At 38.9% G+C, this 19,814-nt stretch overlaps 1 protein-coding gene across 2 annotated transcripts; it reads right to left on the minus strand.

Moving 5' to 3' along the window:
- Positions 1-1,958: 1,958 nt before the first annotated feature.
- On the minus strand, positions 1,959-19,606 carry PABPC1 (poly(A) binding protein cytoplasmic 1). 2 transcript variants are annotated; one of them, XM_072410826.1, is made up of 16 exons: positions 19,203-19,605; positions 15,615-15,830; positions 14,904-15,097; positions 14,704-14,819; positions 13,991-14,130; positions 13,776-13,870; positions 13,203-13,340; positions 12,605-12,700; positions 12,256-12,525; positions 12,084-12,174; positions 11,689-11,802; positions 10,446-10,606; positions 10,021-10,105; positions 9,817-9,947; positions 9,646-9,738; positions 1,959-2,616 (listed from the first exon to the last, which is right to left on the minus strand). In XM_072410826.1, exons 2-15 carry the CDS (start codon positions 15,805-15,807, stop codon positions 9,649-9,651), a joined length of 1,914 nt encoding a protein of 637 aa, XP_072266927.1. In that variant the 5' UTR covers positions 15,808-15,830; positions 19,203-19,605; the 3' UTR covers positions 1,959-2,616; positions 9,646-9,648. The 2 variants fall into 2 exon arrangements, with proteins under 2 accessions (XP_072266927.1, XP_072266928.1); XM_072410827.1 differs by lacking the exon at positions 1,959-2,616 and adding an exon at positions 7,057-7,352 and having other exon boundaries at positions 19,203-19,606.
- Positions 19,607-19,814: the final 208 nt, after the last annotated feature.

Here is a 19,814-nt window from a genome sequence, read left to right on the forward strand (position 1 = left end):
CCATCTGAATGAAAAGAAATTTAAAGTGAATAGTTGGTAATATATATATATATATATATATAGTGATCATATCACCCTTATACATCTCATCTAAAGGGAGAAAAGATTCAGTTCAGCTAATCTCGCCTCATAGCTGAGCTCCTCCATTCCTTTTATTAGTTTAGTTGCCCTTCTCTGCACTCTCTCCAATTCCACAATATCTTTTGTGAACTGGTGCCCAAAACTGGACTGCATATTCCAGAAGTGGTCTGACCAATGCTTTGCAGAGATGGAGACATATTCTTGCCCCTGTACAGTCTATTCCTCTTAATACAGGAAATACTTTACTAGCTTTAGCGGTTGCAGCTTGGCATTGCATGCTATTCAGTCTGATCTACCAGAACCCCCAGATCCTTTTCCATTTCTGACTCCCCAAATGTATTTCTCCTAGACAGTATGAAGTTAGCAAGTGCATAACTTTACATTTTCAATATTAAAGGTCATTTGCCACTTGGCTGTCCAATCAAAGGTACATCCAGGTCTGCTTTTAGATTATAAATATCCTATATGGACTTAATTACATTAGTTTGGTGTCATCTGAAAACACAGAAATGGTACTTTTAATCACAAACTCCATCATTTATAAAGATGTTAAACATTAAATGTCCCTACACTGAACCCTGGGGTACACCACTAATAACCTTAGACCATTCAGAGTATGACTAATTACAACTTTCTGGATGCAGTTCTCTATCCATTTACAGATTGAATTTTCTGAACCTATAGACCAATATTTGCAATGCATGTTTCTTCTTGGCAGGGTCATCCACCCTTTTAACATTTAGTAAAGGGGGACTGGGCAGTAACAGCATTACACAAAAGTGAAATGAAAATATAAATGGGATATACAAAGTGGGGAGGGTGTTAGAAAGTATAGGGGCCTAGTATATTGGCAGAATTATGGGGTTGGTGATTTGCATAGCATCAACACATTAATCTTGTGTTGCCCTGACCTTCCTACCCACAGCTTTGCGCTACCCAGCTTAAATTTCTAAGGAGAACACTGCATCTAATGTGCATCCAGTACAAACAGCAGCCAGTCTTTCCATTTACCTGCCAGAAGACATCATTGGGTAAGTTCTAATTCAGAGCTTACAAATTCCCATATTACAGCACAGGTCCAATACCTCACTGACAACCCAAGCCTTACTGGGTATTTTTGTTCTTGAAAGGAGAGTAGCAGTACATATATACTTCTACCCAAGAGCAGGTATAATCGCAGACCTACCGCTTTAAACATTTTTTCACCCCCCATTTAAAAGTTAGCTTTCTGTAAGCCAACTTTGATTTGTAAACTTGACAAGGAGGTTTAACACTAGAAAATCACCCAAGAAACAATTCACCTCCATGCCAAAAAATATTTTAGATCTATAAGACAATGGGTTCTCATTTGACTTGAATGAAACCTGCAATATTGCTGTTGCAACCTAAAAAAAATAAAAAAAAAAAAAAAATGGACTGACCTGGCTGGCACCTTTAGACATTTGCCATTTCTGGTTTTAAGCAAACTTCGGACTGCATAGCAAGGAAACCCAGCATTATTAAAATCCAAACAGAACGCAATGTTAGGGCAAAGCTGCTTTGCTACAAAGTAGGTTGGGAAAAAAAAAATTGTAACTAGGGCCTAGAGTCACAGAGCTGTATTTAAAATATGCTGTCCATGAAGTTTGGGCCCTTGTTTTGGAGACTTGAAAAAACATGCAGATCACAAAAAATTGAAGTCAGGATTTCCTTACAGCGGTTGTCAAAGTGCTGTCAGTAACAAAAACCTAGCCATTTCTCATTACAGGAGGCCCTTTAACTGGCCAAAAGCTGCAAAGGGTAGGAGAGCCCTGTGAAGCTCAAAAACCACTAATCTAATGTCTGTTCTAGTCCTTTCATTCAAGCCCTTTTACCCAAAGAATCAACATACAAAAAACTTGTTTAAAGTAATTTTATTAAAGCAAGAACATTATAATCCAAATTATGTTTCATGCTCAGCTATCTTTCCCACAAGATACCGACTGTGGTCAAAATCTGAGCTTTTCCACAGTAAAGAATTACAAAATCAAAGAAAGGAATGCTTAACTTTCCGTACTGTGTTTGAAATGCCTTAAACTGGGTCTAAAAAAAAAACATTTAATTTGTTTTTTTTATTTTACAATTTTTTTGTGGTTTTTTAAAATATATCTAGGACTAGCAGTATGCCAGACCTGGCATTTGTTACGTACGTAAGCATGGTAGTTTCCTTCCTTTTTTATGATTTTTTTATTAGGTTTTTGCGGTGTTTTTACGAGATTTATTTTTTTCGATGTTTTCGTAGATTTTCTCCTATGATGGGAACTTCAATGGTGTTATTTGAAGATTTTAGGACCCCGATAATGTGAACTTTTAACAGTGCCTAAAGTTCACCAAGACCCCGTTTTTTTTTTTAACCCAGAGCTGTCTAATATTCGTTGAAGACACTGATGTGATCAATGCTGCTTGAAGTTTATCCAGATCCGAAACTGAACTTCAATGGTTTTATCTAAAGTTCAAAATATCAATAAGTTGAACTCCACAGATGGTAATCTGAAGTTCTTTCCAGTTCTTGATTGCCTGTATAGGGGAAGAAAAAAAAACATTAATGCCAATTAGTGAACTAGCTTAACCAGTCAAAGAGGAACTGGACTTTGCTCTGTTTCTTTAGCTCAACTTTTAAACTAATAAGCACCTGTATTGCCTGTGGTCTATCATATCTTCAACCCCTTACTTGTCATGGAAGCAGGCACCCCATAAAGAACAGCAAAAATGCACAATGAGGACATCAAATCTTAATGTAACAGTAAGAGGCATAGTGACTAGAAATACAGCAATCAAGTTTAACCTGAAGAAAGCCTCCTAGGTACAGCAACATGAGAGTAATTTATTAGGAGGAATCAAACAACATTCTTATCAATTGATACCTCAAATTATCAATATTTTATCAAATATACTGCCACATTCCAAAATTCACAACAATCAAATGATCAAACCCTATGGGGGACTTTTGAGGCAGCAAACAATTTTACAATGCTTCTTTAGAATATATAATAAAGTGTAATTTTATTTATCCTTAAAATACATATCAGTGTTCTCCCCCAGAAATTGTTCAGCCAGGCGGTGGGAAGCTGTAGCCAGGTGGTAAAAGAGTGGGCAGGGCAAAACAAATTTAGGGCTCCTAGATTATGCCATAGGTACCCCGTAACCTTATTGTGTCCGTGTTCTACCTTGCCCCTACACTTTGTTCCAACTTTCTAAATGCATGGCTTGTTAGAATGTCCAACTTTCCCATTTTTTTGTATTATGCCCATCTGTTCAGTGCTGTGTATTTTTATCTAACTATGCATTCGTGAGATTGAGCACTGTATTACAATATAGAAAAGCCCCTGGTGCATTTCTGTCGGGTATAAGCAGGAGGACCCCACAGCTACCTGGGATATGTAACCAATATCCCAGGAGGCTGCAGATTTACCCTTCAGTCTTTACTACCATGGCAGTAATGACCGAAAGGGGAAGGGTTCTTCCCCAAAAATGAAAAAGAAAACACATTTTTCCATGATATAAAAGGGGTTAGAAATTCACCCTATATATGTTAAATGTTGTGGTGCTTTAAGAGCATTGTGCACATGATAGATGGGGTAGGACAGCCAGTGTCCCTACAACCCCCTTTCATCACTGCCCATATTTTATAAAAAAAAAACCCTGAAATGTATCCTCCTGGATGCCTGTAGAATGACAGCAGCAGCGGAGTGTAACATGTTTTGTCATTCTGCAGCATAACTCACTGTTCAATCCTTCAGGTCTTCTGAACCCTTGGTTGTAACGACTTGAAATTGTCAGGGTGCACAGGGGACCCTACTAGTAACTAAATATTGAGAAACTTGTGAAAATTGAACATTGGGGTTGCTGGTTCAAAGGCAAGTGCCACTAGGAGCCCAAAATTGAGAAGGCAAATTTAGGGACCCCCAGGGCCACCTAAACAGCAAGGAGAATGGGGTGGATCCCCAAATTTATACCTTTCACAAGAAAAAACTTGTGGCTATGCCCCCCAAAAAATCAGCATAGCATCATTAAAAAACTCTACCCTATCAAAACACGCTGCCCTGTTACACATGAATGTACCCTTCTAGTACCTGAACCCCATTTACATTTTGATAGGCAGAGTTTATATTCTGATGCCATGGTAATGACATTTTAGGGCGTGTTATCCAGACTTTACCCACAAATTTTTAGCTTCCTACATTTACCCATTCTAGAGAAATTGGGGTTCAAGTGTTAAAAAGTGGGCAGTATTGTGTAACAGGGCAGTGTGTTTGCCATAGTAATGACATTTAAGTTGGGGGTAGCCAAAGGTGTCCCCCCACTGCATCTACATTTTCATGTTTGTGCAGCACACTATTTTAGGAAAATTGTGTTCAAAGCAGGGAAGCAAACAGGGTAACATAGTATGATAGTTAGATTTGTGACAGGTAGGTTTCAATTTAGGGGGCCACCCTAATGCTCCTTGCCATGCAAGTGACCATGGGTGTCTCCCAATTTGCATTTTCAATTAAAGACTGCTGAGTGCACTTGCTTTTAAAACAGCTCTGCCAATGTATTTTAACAAGTTTTTAAAATTGTGATTCCCATATCTTTAAATTCCTAATATCTGAAATTGTGGTCTTTAACCCTGTGCACCCTGAAAATCTGAAGTCATTATGACCAACAGTTTAGGAGATATGAAGGCTTGTACAGTGCTGTAATATCACTGCTCCAACGACAATGCACACTCACTTGGGCAGATACATTTACAATTTTTTTCTTCAATAGAAGACACAGCACAGCTAGAAAATAGGGGAGGGACAGCCTGTGTCCCAATCTCATGGCAGCTGTGCAACCCTGCCCTGCTCTCAGCAGCTGGAATCCTCTGAACTGATGACAGCTGAGAACAGAAGCCTCTCCCATTGTCCATTCAGAGGATGAGGACTAAAGCTAGGAATGAGACGGGCACCCAGCCCACTAAAATGGGGCTGGGGAGAATTATGCATATAACTAAAAACACAGGAATCCAAGGACCGCTTATCTTATGTGCTAGTTATTTACAGATTAGATGGAATCTCTGGATAATATAACTACGCGTTCACAGCCATACAATCTGGTTGATCAGGATGTCCAGAACCTGCTCATTAGAAAAACAACCTGTAAAGCTGGTTTGGCCAACCCACCGAACCTACATTGCTCAGTATATATGGGGCAAGTGCACCAGTCCTTTGCTCTATGATAGGGGTCGGCCACCTGACAGGAAGGCTGTGGCTGTTAGAAAAACACCACTTGGGGGCACACTGGCCAGAGGTGGACCATATTTCCCATATGCATTGCAGGCTCAGGGAGTGGGTGGGTTCTGGCATCATGATATCACTGGGAGGGGGGTTTGAAGTTTCTTCCCACCGTGCATGCACGGTCCAGAATCTGCTTAATGGTCCACAAGCTGAAAAGGTTGGGGACCCCTGCTGTATAGGGATACCGTGTACAGGGGGACCTCCTGATGAAGCAGACTGTATGGCTGTAAAATCTGAAGAGATCTATGATCTAATATTCTAACTAGTACATATAATTTAAAACCCAGGAAGCTTATATGTATTTTAAAGATAAATAAACTGACACTACATGTCTAATCTAAAAAACAGCATTGTAAACTATTAGGAGGAATTTAAATCAAACTTATTTTGAGTTACTACGCAGGCACAATATTTAAAAAACAAAGCAAATGGTTGAGTTCAGTTACATTTTAACAAGAACTATTAGTACAATGTGGCAAAATCAGCATTTAAGGAAATTAGCAAATTTAAGATTAAAGGTAAGCCCTTGTGGCTAGATTTGTAGCCATAACAGGCATTAAAAACACCACCTAGAACAAAGGAAAGTATTATAAATATACACTTTTGAGGTCCTTTGATTTTCATTTACCATTAGGTATACAAAAAAAAGGTAGTAGTTTCAATAATCACATTAAACACATGTGGCATTGTAAACATGATTGTTTAAAGCATTTTCCACATGAACATTAGCATTTAAGTTGGATAGTTTCTTCACTAAATCACATTGTCTATGTTGGTCTCTTTAAAACAAACAATGTCAGTCATTTTATACTTTTCCCCCCACCGACTGTCTCAGAATCCTATCCACTTTACCTTACCTTAAATTCCACCGATCCCGTCATCCTGGGACCCTCCATTGTCCCAGCTGGCTATGTCACCCAATCCCGCACTGCACAGGTACGAGATCAGTTGAAGTGGCCTGCTCTAAAGGGAGAAAAGGTTCTAATCTCAACGTGCAAGAGTGAGATCATCATTTTTCCCCTAATGTAGGAAAAAGCCCATTCTGTGCAAGGCTAATATAAGGCATGCACAGAAGGAGCAGCCAGGAGCCTTCTGGGGTGTGACAAGTATACCAAAAAAAAAAAAAAGTGTTGAGAATATAAATTTTACTTTACATAAAAGGGTAGATAACCTTTGTAAAGTAAACATTTTGGTAATTGTTCTGCTTTAAAGCAGAACCCTCCAGAGCTTTCCTGGATTGGGTCCCTTGCCATCCTGTAATAAGCCTTCATCCCAGCGAGGAGAAGGCAGCAGGCCCGCCATCTTTTCTTAGTTTTCCAGCTTCTGCTTAAGTCAGCCACCCAATCTCACCGCGCAGGATCAGGCGACGCAGCCTGTAGTAAAGGGGAGGGGGATTGCCCCTGCACATGTGTAAGATCTGCAGTTTTCCTATTGAAGAAAGCTACCTTTGTGCATTCTGGAGATTGGGCATGCATTACTCGTATCCCAGGAGGTCTGCACTTCCATACTGTCTTTAGGGGGTTAAAACCCAGTGGCAATTAAGTAAAAATACTGGCGATAGGCTGGCTTTAATATGGCAGAAGTAAACAAACATCACCCAATGTGCTCTATAAAATGCATATAGATGTGTTTGACTACTGCAGTTTTTTCACGTATCTATACAAAGCAGTTATTTCTATGTATAACAATACTCATTCAGTGACGTAAAATTGTATTTATTAAAGACGTCCTTATATAATACTAAGGAACCATGTGGGACATAACTTTCCCAACTCTAAATTTTAACAAAATTGTTTATCAAATATAGAGATGCGATATTTGTGTCTATTTTCACTTATTCAAAAGTGACTATTTAGTAGTCCCAAAGTTCACTTGGATCCTTTTTAAATGTTATAGGGTTCCCTCGATAATAAATCTGCGCAAAACTTCAAGATGGACGATCTCTGCCCGATGAGTTTCTACTTGGAATCTGTGAATGGGATGTCCTCATCTGTACTGAATACATGGGCAAAAATAAAGCTGTCATTCAGGGAGATGGTACAAACTGGATTATGTCTGCAGTAGCATCAGTGTGCCCAAGCGCGTCTGATCATTTCATCGACGTCTTTCCCCCTTGTCACGAGACTGTATTCACTAGACATCTTTACAACTTTACTTTTTGTACTCTATTTTATAGTATGGGGGCTTCGCTACACTTAACATAATATTGAAGCCAACAGCATTGCAAGACAATATAAAAAGTTGTAATCATTATAAACATATGTATAGTACAGGAAATACCAACAGTTTTAAAAAACACATTGTAAAACACAGATTAACATTACATTAAAATATTTTAGGTAAACACATTACATTAGCAACATTACTGCTACAAAATTTTAGGTTACAGCAGTGTTACAAAAGTAACAAACCTAAGTACTTTTTCATAAAGATTTAAAGCTTATATGGCCATTAACCAGATTGTAATAGAAAAATCTAACTATTTCATACTATAGCAATTTTTGGTTCACACTCACACTTGGTAAAACACTCCATCCAACAAAGAAATTCAAAATTACCACTAGAAATGAGTTCTACGATTTATTTCTTTTCTACCATAAGCCTAAAAGTTCCCCAAAACTTGGGAATATTTACAAGTATAAGTAGTTAACCTTGGATGATATACCACCATCTCCTCTCCAATCTATCTTTGTCAAATATAAAATTTCAGTCAGTTTCTTTGCAAATACAAAAATGTCCTTTATCAATTTAAACCTTCAGTTTCTGACCAGGACAAAAACTTTAGGCATTTACATTTAATGTAAGTGTGTAGACAGGTTGATGGAAGTTATAATTTAAAACCAATTTTTCTTTGAGGAATTGTTCCATATTTGAACTTTTCTTGAATAGAGGAAAAATGTTTTTTGTGTTGTGGTGTTACATTTTCCTCTTCATTAGTCTGAATTGGAGTGGAACAAGATTGTTAAGATACTTGGACTGCAAATTCCTTGTGCTCTTACCAGATTTGAAAGCATTGGATACTTCTGGGCGTCTAAGCAGTACATATATATATATATTTTAGCTTATTGGGCAGCCTGTTCTGTTTTTTTTATCTGCTGGACTATGTTGCTGCTTGAGATTTAGACACCATTTTTCACCTATTTGAATCATATCTAGCATTGCAAAGAAATGAAACCTTTACAACAATTTGAGTACACAAAGCAAACACCACTTAGACCCACCAATTATATCTGCCAGTAGTAGACATACATAACTTCCAGTATGAGTCAACCAGAACTTACAAACTGCCTGTGACAGCAGTGAGCCAAAATCCATGCTCCATGACAGTGAAAGAGGAACCACCAAAAACCGATTTGTGGACCAAGAGGGTTGTGTATTTGTACTATATGGGAAGACCCTGTGTTAGACAAACATTTACCTGGGTAGATGGAGGTTTGGGCTCACAAAAAGGGAGGTGTGATTTACAATGTCTGTCACAAGGTAGGGGTACATTGGAGAACATTTAAGGTCTTAATTTATAAAAAAAAAAAAAAAAAAAAAGGAAAAGTGATGAAGAAAACCTGACAGATTAATAGCCAACATCCAAAAAGGACATTGCTGATTGCTTATAAATTAAAAACCGATAAATGCATAGGCATTGACTGCTGACACTACAAAGTTATGTTCCCTTTGCCATATATTTAGATAAGCCTTTAATTTACCATTCAATACACTCTTGGCACAACAGGGAAAGTACATAAGGATTTTTAGGATTTGCAGCTGACTGGCACTACAGATAGTTCCCTGAAGAGATCCAAATGGAAACAAAGCTGGTCAGCCTTAAAGATGGGCAACTTCCCAGTGTAAAGTTAAACTAAAGTTAGTGTACCAAAGATTGACAGGCAGGTTTTTTGACAATCAACAAGGACTAAGACATCACAATGGGCTCAATTTACACTTAGCAAGATTGAATCAAAAAGGAACAACTTTCAAGAGTGGTTGTGACAAACCTTTGCCGTCAGGCTACCATAAATTGATAAGAGCATGCAAGAGGTTAGGAAAACCAGGGATATCCATACCCATCCGTACACATTACATCAATTTCTAGAGCTTTAAAAAGGTAAAGTTAGTGAAACTTTGATGCCAAGAAAGTTGCCAATGCTCAATACAAACTTGCATTTAGGCCACTTTCATAGAGGTAATTTGGTCAAGTATATGTCAGTCAATATGTATAGAAGAAAAGTTATTAGCATAGAAAATGATTTGTCTGAAATTTAGTAGTTTTTTTTAAAAAGATACTTTAACTTACATATTAAACAGCTGCAACCCCAGTGGCATTAACTGCCTTCTGTGCAGCTTCCTTGGCCTGATGAGCCTGCAAGACAGCTACGGCTTCATCCACCTGGGGGGGAAAAAAACATTTTAGAAATACAGCTTCACCCTAATTATAAAAAAAATTATAAAAGACAGATTTACATACCTTTGACCTCAGGGATTCTGGTGACTCAAGCATATGAAGTAACTCAGAATTGTCGATTTCGAGCAACATTCCAGTGATCTTTCCAGCTAGAGTTGGGTGCATGGCTTGGATCAGTGGGAAGAGACGCTCACCTAAAAAAATAAAGGTTTAGTCAAAAGTCCAAAAATCAGATTTGTACAACAGGAAAACGGCAACTTTTCTTACCGAGCATTTGCTTTTGCTCCTGAGGTGGAGCAGCAGCAAGCATGGAGGCAGTCAGGGGCTCTTGACCTTGCACATGGACCGCAGGCTGAAAGAAAAACAAAGTGGTTAAAAACTGTACTAATGTGAGACCTAAATACTGCAGAAGTAACTAATTTAAAAGTAAAAATTAAAAAATCTTTTAAATGTAAACACCCTTGAACAAAAATGTGGCCAACTTGTCAGTCCCACCAGTACAGATAGTGTACGGATTTAAGTGCCAATAGACCCAAGTCAGGACACTGAAAAGTACAATATTGCATTGGGTGGTCATACGCATGGGATTAGCAGTTACAAAAGAATTAGGTTCACCAATGCCCTGAATTTGATTGAGTAATGTTTGTTATAGCATAAACATTAGCCTACCCACAGGGCAGCTTGTAAATTACCTGCTGCATAGCAACTTGCTGTTGAGTATTTATGTGCTGCTGAGGATTGCGCACACCAGCTGCATACTTGTACTGAGGAACAGTGCGAACTGTTGAAGTTGCAGCCGCAGCAGCTGCAGCAGTTGCAGGACGAGGACCCATTGTCTGTGTTGAAGTATTTGCTGTAGGGTAGGAAAAAAAAAAAAGTGATTTCCTAACTGGAGAAATAAAATACTTGGCATTTTACTACAAGGAAAATGGCTTGCTGGAGAGTTCTCACTACTCAAAGGCCTATCTGTTCAGCATCCTGCAATAAAATGTAAAAGACTTGCTGCAAAGAAAAACTGGTTGCCATCATAGTTATCAACATATTAGAAAACAGTTTGCATTTATAAACATTGTAATTTCTTCCCCTACAGAAGTCAATGACCTGCAGTTTTGCCCATATTAAACTCCCTAACGGTAAACCTTGAGTGTGACTTAGGGTAGAAAAACGTTGCTGAAAGCGGTAACCACAAGTTACACTCGCGGTAGGTTAACCTATGGGAATAGTAAATACAGCCTTAACTGATCCGCCGGCGTCCCGCGTTGTTGTCTTCCTCTGGTGTCTTCTGCACACGATGAGTAACCAGGGAAGTTCTCGGTGACATCGGTGCGTGTGTATATTGCCAGTGGGACGGGAAATTCAAAATCCATTTGTATTGCATTAAATACAAAGTAACTGTATTGCATGCAATACATTTGATTTTTATGTGTAAAACCAGTACATTGTATTTCATGAACATCTATTTTACAGTATATTCAAAAAGTATAATTTTTTTTAAATTTAATATTTTTACATGATTTGGCGTTTCAAAACTTTATTATACTATTATACTGTAAAATAAATTCAGGAAAAACAATGTACTGCTTTTAGACATAAAACCGGAAAGAAATGAACCACTAGGAAGTTAAGCATACTGTTGCAGTATATGAATAAAACACTCACATAATTCACACTACAATAAAAGGCATGCAATTAAAGTATATGCCAATTTCTTGGGAAAATATGAAAACTGGAAGAGCACAGACATTTAATGAATAAGTGGGCAATATATAGTTTGACTGCTTGCTTACAAAGCAGTAACGGAGCATAAGAATGAGAATAATGCTGTGAAAGGTGTTTATATAGTGAGCTTGAATTCATCATTTAACATGACTTACATTTGTTAATGCAACTGACAAACCAATTGTGGGAAACCATTAGCAAACAGGTTAAACTTACCAACACGCTGAGCGGAAACAACACGTGGGACCTGAGAAGAGGTAGGCCTCATGGTGCCAAATGTTGGCGGTCTTGGAGCAGTAGGGCGAATGGCTCCTGGCATGTTTTGGAATGCTGCAAAAAAAAAAAAAAAAAAGTGGATTTTTCAAGAAAACCAGAATTTAACTTAGCAAGCTTTTAGTGTTAAAAGAAAAGCAGCAACATATTGGGATGATGAAAACACTATCCTAATCGACCTCATCTATAAACAGCTAGTAGTACACAACCGATATGAAAGTTTACATATTGCCCATTAAAAATGATTTACTGTAAGCTTAGTGTAAAACATTTCATACAATATTGTAATGTGGCTAAGAGAACATATTTGTTCAACCATTAGTATGGATTCAACTTACGGTGTGGTCTAGCACCTTGTGCAGTCCAGCGAGGGTTTGGTCTAAGCTGTGCAATCTGTCCAGCTGGATAATATGCAGCACGGTTTTGAGCCTGAAAGAAGAAAAGGAATTAAAACATCTAATATAATTCCTTTGTGTTGCCTGTGCAAAGTCTAAGTGCATTCCTACGTACCGGAGGAAGGGCAGCCATGAAATAACTTGATGGTGGTGGCTGGTATGGATTAATGACTGGGTTAGGCACAGCTCTGACACTTGCCATCCTTTGCATGTACTGATTAGTCAGATGAGCCTGACGTTCCTCTTTACGTTGTGCCAGGGCAACATACAGTGGTTTTGTGGCCACTATCCGCCCATTCATTTCAGTTACAGCTTTGGTGGCTTCCTCAGGCGAGGAGAAACAGACAAAGCCAAAGCCCTTGCTGCGTCCTCCTTCCATCATAACCTGCAGGATAAAAGATTTTAGTTCCCAAAACTTCTAGGAAAACAGAATGCATCTAACAATTGGAAAAGCAAATACTCACTTTAGCACTCGTAATGGTACCAAAAGGGGAAAATTCTTTACGTAGTCTCTCATCGTCAATGCCATCGTCAAGATTCTTAACATAAAGGTTAACACCCTGAAAAAGGAAAATAACTTAAGCACACCTGAAAAGCTATTTAGCAATAGAAACTAGCCCTACATTAAAAGTCTTTTGCTTATGGCAACTTTACCCAACATAGTTGTGCAAGTTGCTCCTTTAGTTTTACTAGTGCTACATAGCGGTTGTGCTTTATTGCTCCACTTAGTGTGATCAGTCTATACATTAGAACAGCCTAAAATGGAAATATCTAGCAAGGCTGGTAAAGTCTGAAATTACCTGTTAGCCATACAGCTAACCGATCTACAAAGCTGTGCATATCAATATGTAATGCCAAGCAAAATAGAGTTTAATTTCTCAAGGGTTTAAACAATATCTTACCCTAGTTTTAAAAAGGGTGGGATAAAACCCATGCCATGCTTTTGCGATCTGCTTTTACCACTGGAAAGTTGTCCACATTTCCTGTCTAAATAACCACTTTGTAGCTAAAACCAGAAAACACATTCAATTTTGGCTGAAGTCAAGTAAACAAGCCACTTACCTGGTATCTGGTAATCCTGTCTTGCTTCATTTGCTCAAACTTGCGTTTAAGCTCGGTTTGCCTCTCAACTTTCTTTTGGGCACGACCTACATATATGGCTTTGCCATTCATGTCCTTCCCATTCATTTCATCAACAGCCTGACAAGGGAAAAACAGTACATAGATCATCCAGATGGCAAAGTTGCTGCAAACATACCATGGTTAAAGAACACCATGCCTGCCATTCTTGGAACAGTATAGCTATAAAATAAAAAATTTTTCCCCTCACATTTTGGTTTTTAGGCCTACTTCTAAGGATATGCCTACCCATGGACATGTTAGTTAAAAACCATAGTAAAAGCTTAAAAGATAACCACCTAAACATTTTAGGAACCAGTTTTGCAGATAAACATTTACACAAAACACCATTTTGCAGTCCACGCTGTGTTAGTGCTGTTGCAATACTTTATTTTTTATAACACATTTGATGTTATTCAACTTAGCAGCCCTCAACAATCTCAATCTATGCAAAGTTAAAACTCCCTATATGACACTTACATCATACCATATTCTGAATATTGATAGAAAAATTACCTTTTGGGCATCCTCGTGCCTCTCGAAACTGACAAACCCAAATCCTTTGGACTTCCCACTATCGTCAGTCATGACTTTGACACTTAGAGCGGGTCCTGAAAATAAAATGGTATTATAGTAAAATATGGGAATTTACTATCCTATTTCTTCAATAGAAATGATAATCGTAATTACCTTTGCCCACCCAGAGGGAAAATTTTATGATCTAAACTCACCATATTTGCCAAACAACTCTTTAAGTCGCTCATCATCCATGTCTTCACCGAAGTTCTTTATGTAGACATTAGTAAATTCTTTGGCTCTGGCACCAAGTTCAGCTTCCCTTTCTTTGCGGGATTTGAAACGTCCAACAAACCTGTAGAGGTATAATTAAAATCTAAGTTTTGCTAAACAGAAAGCCCAAAGTACGCAATTACATGAAAAACAAAGCATGCAAATTGTTTATTAAAAGATGCTATTGGTCAAAAAACATCTTCAAATCATGTCTGCTTTTAAGACCCTGTATTTCAGACTGTTCAATTAGCCTAATTCTGTGTAGGACTAATAGACATTCCCAAATCCTACAACCAGTATTTCATGCCACAGCTATTAGGGACCAAGATCCTGGCAGTAGACGAAGCTGCTGGGGCAGCAAAAGGTAGCGATTTGTACAAACTGAAGTGTCACAGACAGAGTATAGTTTAAAGGAAACAATCTTTCAATTCTCAAATCTTTGTACAAGAGGCCTGGAAAAGACATTCTGGGTCATGGCCACTTGTGTGCAAATTATAAATCAAATTTAATAAAGTTTTTTGGGTCATTTAGGTGGTTGAACATTTTCTAGGTATGCAAAAAACTTAAGCTCACGTCAAGGCAACATGTGGTTCTAGTCAAACTATTCTTAAGCATTCATTTGAATAGAAACTCATTGTCATGTCTTAATACTTACACTTTGCGATCATTCAAAAGCATTCCATTCATTTTATCTATGGCCCTTTCAGCAGCTTCCTGCGTTTCAAAGTGGACAAATCCATAACCTTTTGATCCATTTTCATCACATACGACCTGTTATGATAGACGAATTGTGATTACTTTTATACAGAGATTTCACTTTTAACTAAACTAGGTTGGCATTTGAAATTCACCAACCTTGCAAGACAAGATGTTGCCAAAGGCAGAGAAGGTGTCATATAATGCCTTATTATCAATAGACTTGTCAAGGTTCTTTATGAAGATGTTTCCAACACCACTTTTACGGAGAGATGGATCACGTTGGGACCACATAATGCGCACTGGTTTACCTTTGATGACGTCAAAGTTCATTGTGTCCAAAGCACGTTCGGCTGGTATAAAACAAAAAGTTGTTTTTAAACACGGATGGTCCAAAATTTGTTCAAGCCATTACCATACTTCTACAAGATGACATACTCCTTGCTTCCTCAAATATCTGTTCTTTATACACCACATTAGATAATGGCAATGTAGATCACTTAAAAAAATTACTGAAGGCTGTCTGCAATTTCCCCCAAGGGGAGTAACAGTCACTGGCATATTATTCAACAGCTAAATTAAGGTGATGAGGGGTAGGGTTACATTTTCAAATTTACACAATTCAGAAACAAACGGGATCAACCATCCTGATTGGGAATACAGGACAGAAAAGGTAAACTCTGCATGATATTCACTACTTGATAAGTTATTTGCTCTGACATCTGCACCAATATATTCAAACAGCTATCACTTGCAATATGATCATCCGACACTGCAGAAATAGGAGGGCTTATAGACTTTTTAAACAAGATTTGTACAGGAAGAATGCAACATATATTAGTGAACAGGGAAGTTTCATCAGCAACTCACCATCAGCTGGCTGTTGAAAGTTAACATAAGCATATCCAAGAGATCGTCGAGTGATCATATCACGACAAACTCTGATGGACAAAATAGGTCCAGCAGGACTGAACTTCTCATATAGCATAGCCTCAGTAACATCTGGGTGCAGGTCCCCAACATAGAGGGATGCCATTGGGTAGCTTGGAGCACCTGGATTCATGACGACCGATTATTGGTACACAACTGAAAAATAAACATACAAAACATCAGTAAAGCATAATGTCAGTATAGTGTTAATATAACTAGGCTAACTGGCAGTTTGCAACCGGATATGATTAATGCAAAGTCACATGAGCAACAGCTAACAAGTCAAACGACATGGAGGAAGCTTCATTACAATTTAGAGCTATTTTAACTGTCAGAATAAACTGAACGTCATAATATATGGATAAGTTGAACTAATCATGATCATCAAGGAACTTGCCCATGTTTAAGTCAGAACTTCAAGCTGTGCTGCATTTTGTATTTTAAATGAATTATTACATTTTGCTGCAAATGAAAAGCAGTATTTGTTTATGCACTGGACCAAAAAGGCAGATGTGTAAAATGGCCTTAAAGAACATCTAAAACAAATCTAAAAGTGGAGTTTTACCACACTTTTTGCATGTCCTATTTGTGAGATTGCAGTGACCTCATTCTAGATATGATACCTCTATCTAGATACAAATCTAATGTGATTTGTACATGAATAGTACTTTGGCTGACTACACAGACCGTGCAAAACAAGGCATGGTAGTCTGGGAAAACATCAGCTGGTCTTGGTCTAGGCCTAGGACCTAGCACAGCTTGTAAATGGAATAGGACTACAGAAAGACCGCCTTCTACAGAAGACCTTTAACGGAGGTGTTGTGTATTCTGCAGAGGACCGAGATGCAAAATAACCTAGGATAAAATGCAAAGGACAGTACTGTCTTTTTAACAATATTAAACATAAACATGCACTGTGGGCCAAGAGAATTTAGCTGTATTTAATGTATTAGGTATCTAAACCATCAAACAATGCTCTGCTGCTGCAGTGCCCGCATTAGTTTTTCATGATTTTGAGACTTTCTGGTAGCACTGTGACCACGTCCTGTTCATTTCACTACCCATGGAGGAAGCCATTGTTGCCACTCAAAACAGGAAGATGCCACCCAGGATGAATTTCAAGCCAGTTTGACCTCACTCATATGGGATGTAGTGAACACAAAACTGGGCTTGTAAAACCAGTTTTATTTTTGTTAAGACTCAATGGCACAGCATTACTAACAGGTACATGCTCGCCTGAAAAAAAGTAAAGCAGCCACATCTGACAGGTAAAATTGAATACCCAATGGCTGTGTATTGATAAAAACTATGCAGGCCTGAGATGTGCATCTGAAAGGAAAACCATTTTAAAATGGATATGACCTCCTGAGTCCATGCTGTGACATGATTCACATGTTGGATGTTTTGAACACATCTTCATAAAATACAAGCCATCTGCACTAGACCGAGTGCTAGTATACACAACTCCCAACCCATTTTATAGGTTATCTACATCCACCCTCAGCCCATTACTTCTGGTTTTACTAAAGAACCAAATCCTGAAAACAGAACCGAGACCGTTCCAAGTATTAAAGTTAAAACAAGTATTAAAATTAAAAACAAGAAAACACTGCATACTTACCTGGTGTGCGCAAAGGTTGGCACAAATGGGCAACACCCAACAAGTTCATGTATAGCAACTTACACCCCAACACGTAACCAACAGGTTTATGTGTGGTGACATCCAGCTATATTTATTTATATATTAAAGTACATTTATACTTGCACTTTATTGCTTTTAATTCACCTACAAATGTTTCTAGATGACTTCACCCCAATAAAGTTCACATTGCAGCGCTCAGTCCCAGGTTCAAATCTCGGCCAGGGTTTATCTGTATGGCATTTGCAGATTCTCCACGTTTTTGCGTGGGTTTCCACCCACATCCCAAAAACATGCAGTTAGGTTATTTGGCTTTCCCCCAAAAAGTGACAGACTAAGACAAATGACTATAGTAGACATTCGATTGTGAGCCCTTTTGAGGGACAGCTAGCTATGGACTTTGTACAGCACTGCGTAATATGGTGGCACTTTTTAAATACTGTGTAATATTAATTACAACCCAGAAGTGCACGGGGGCTTAAATTACACTATGGTAGGTCCTTAAAAAAAATTAACTAATGAGCTATAAAACTGAAAAGCCCCCCATTACTTTGACTAATGCTAACGTTAAGGCAAATTGCACTTTTGCTATGCATTACTAAAGTGATGAACCCAAGGAAAAAAATGCAATAAATTGCAGCTTAACCCTTAAGCTAGGTACACACTTCCAATAATTACCGCTAGAAAACGAACAATTACGACCGATCAACGATTATGCACGATTATATTTGAATGATCATATTGTGCACAATTCTGTACATGCTGTAACAATACGATCGTTCAAATATAATCCACCAATAATGTACACGCTAGATTTGATCATACAAAGGATGCAGGGAGTGACATGTAAAGGAGAAAGTATTGCAGAAACACGATCACTGAACGACCGTGCACACGATAGTGAACGATCTCCGGCCAATCAGATCTGCCATGTAGACATTCATTTCCAATTCGGCTGATCGGTTGTTCGTTTCCAACAATTATCGGAAGTGTGTACGCAGCTTTAGACAGTGGCAGCATTAGTGGTACCTCCCCCATTGGTGTGTTTCTATAGCGCCAACATATTACACAGCGCTGTACATTAAATTTAGTATAACATCTATTAAGCTGCAGAATTGGACTACAAATAGCAGATGGGAGATATTCTATAGTGCCTACAGGTGAACTCACCTCTGGAATTTCTACGGAAACAGGTATTTCTACGCCAAGTCCTAATATAGAGTTTAACAAATTGCAATTTACAGATATCCGACATCACTAGAAAAAGGAACTGGCAGAAAATGTCTGAGAAAGAAATCAGAATGATGTGACATGGCTGCAAGATAATCAAGCTGGGAAATCACCATAGCCACAAATTGGGTAAAAGCAGACTCACCAGATGGGAAGGTGAAGCCCACCATAGGGACAGCTGTGATGGTGACTTCCTGGACACTTGATAGCAGGGCAAGATTATACATGTATTGCTAAGAGACCCCAATAAAAATGTATTTAAAATGTCACGTGTGTAGGGCTATAACAGGGTGACATAGGGGGGCCATGACGTTACCATGGTGATTTGACTAGGCCCCCAAGACCACCATTATAGTAGGGGAGCGGATCGATAAAATCATTTGCCCCCGGTAATGTAGGCCTATTCCTCCTATTACCCAAGCCACCGCCCAGCTCGCAGGTTTTAGGGCATTTCTCGCCTCCTGTTAAGTCGGTACACCCAGACCAGTCATAACCCAGAGAAGTCACATGCGCATAGGCCGGAGGCCCCACCGAACGTTCGGCATGAGGTAAAAGGCGAGCTGCGGCCTTCACGTCCGGAAACCTCCGTGCTGCGCCATGGAGCCCGACAGTCCCTTCATCTACCCAGCCCACCAAAAAAACCCTTTTCCTCTTCTTACCTGTAGTCGGAGTTGTCCACGGGTCTTTTCGGTTACTCTTTATGGTATTTTCCGTTACTTATTCCGCTTTTTTTTTTCTTTTGTATTTTAAACGGTATGCTTGAGCATTAAAATCAGAAAGGGTGGCAAAGGAAGGCGGAAGAGGTCAGACGAGAGACGTCTCTTCGTCTTCTTCTTCGCGTTAAAATCAACGCAAAAAAAAATAAAATGCAGCGAAGCGGATGGGGATTTTTCTTGGATTTTTTCGAGGGATTTTGTGATTTTTTTTTGCCTTTTTAAGTTTTTTTTTTATGAATAAGAAATGTGTGCCAGGGCTAGGCCGGAGCACACACTCACACACAGCACTAACAGCCGGGGTAGAGGGGAAAAGGCCTGAGCATTTCGGCGCGCTATTTATAGGGAAGCACGCACGCACGGCGTGCTCTGACGAAATTGACGTGAAATGAAAAAGTCTGCCCCTCGACTCGTGACCAAGGGAAAGGGGCGTGGCAGGGCGTATAGGAACGTATAAGGATGAAGTATCATGTTAATGTAGAAAGGCGTGTCAAGGGCGTGGTTTAGGTCGGGGGGAGGTGACGGCGGCCATTTTGTGATATGGGTGACGTCTTTGGA

Source organism: Pyxicephalus adspersus, chromosome 5 (assembly GCF_032062135.1).
Source record: "Pyxicephalus adspersus chromosome 5, UCB_Pads_2.0, whole genome shotgun sequence".
NCBI classification, from domain to species: domain Eukaryota; kingdom Metazoa; phylum Chordata; class Amphibia; order Anura; family Pyxicephalidae; genus Pyxicephalus; species Pyxicephalus adspersus.

Bases quoted from the DNA above. Each gene is read 5' to 3' on its own strand.
- PABPC1 (XM_072410826.1), bottom strand. From the start codon at position 15,807: ATGAATCCAGGTGCTCCAAGCTACCCAATGGCATCCCTCTATGTTGGG. The intron at 12,526-12,604 runs GTGAGTATTTGC...TTTATCCTGCAG, and splicing joins GTACCATTACGAGTGCTAAA to GTTATGATGGAAGGAGGACG. The intron at 9,739-9,816 runs GTATGTAAATCT...TTTCCCCCCCAG, and splicing joins CAGAATCCCTGAGGTCAAAG to GTGGATGAAGCCGTAGCTGT.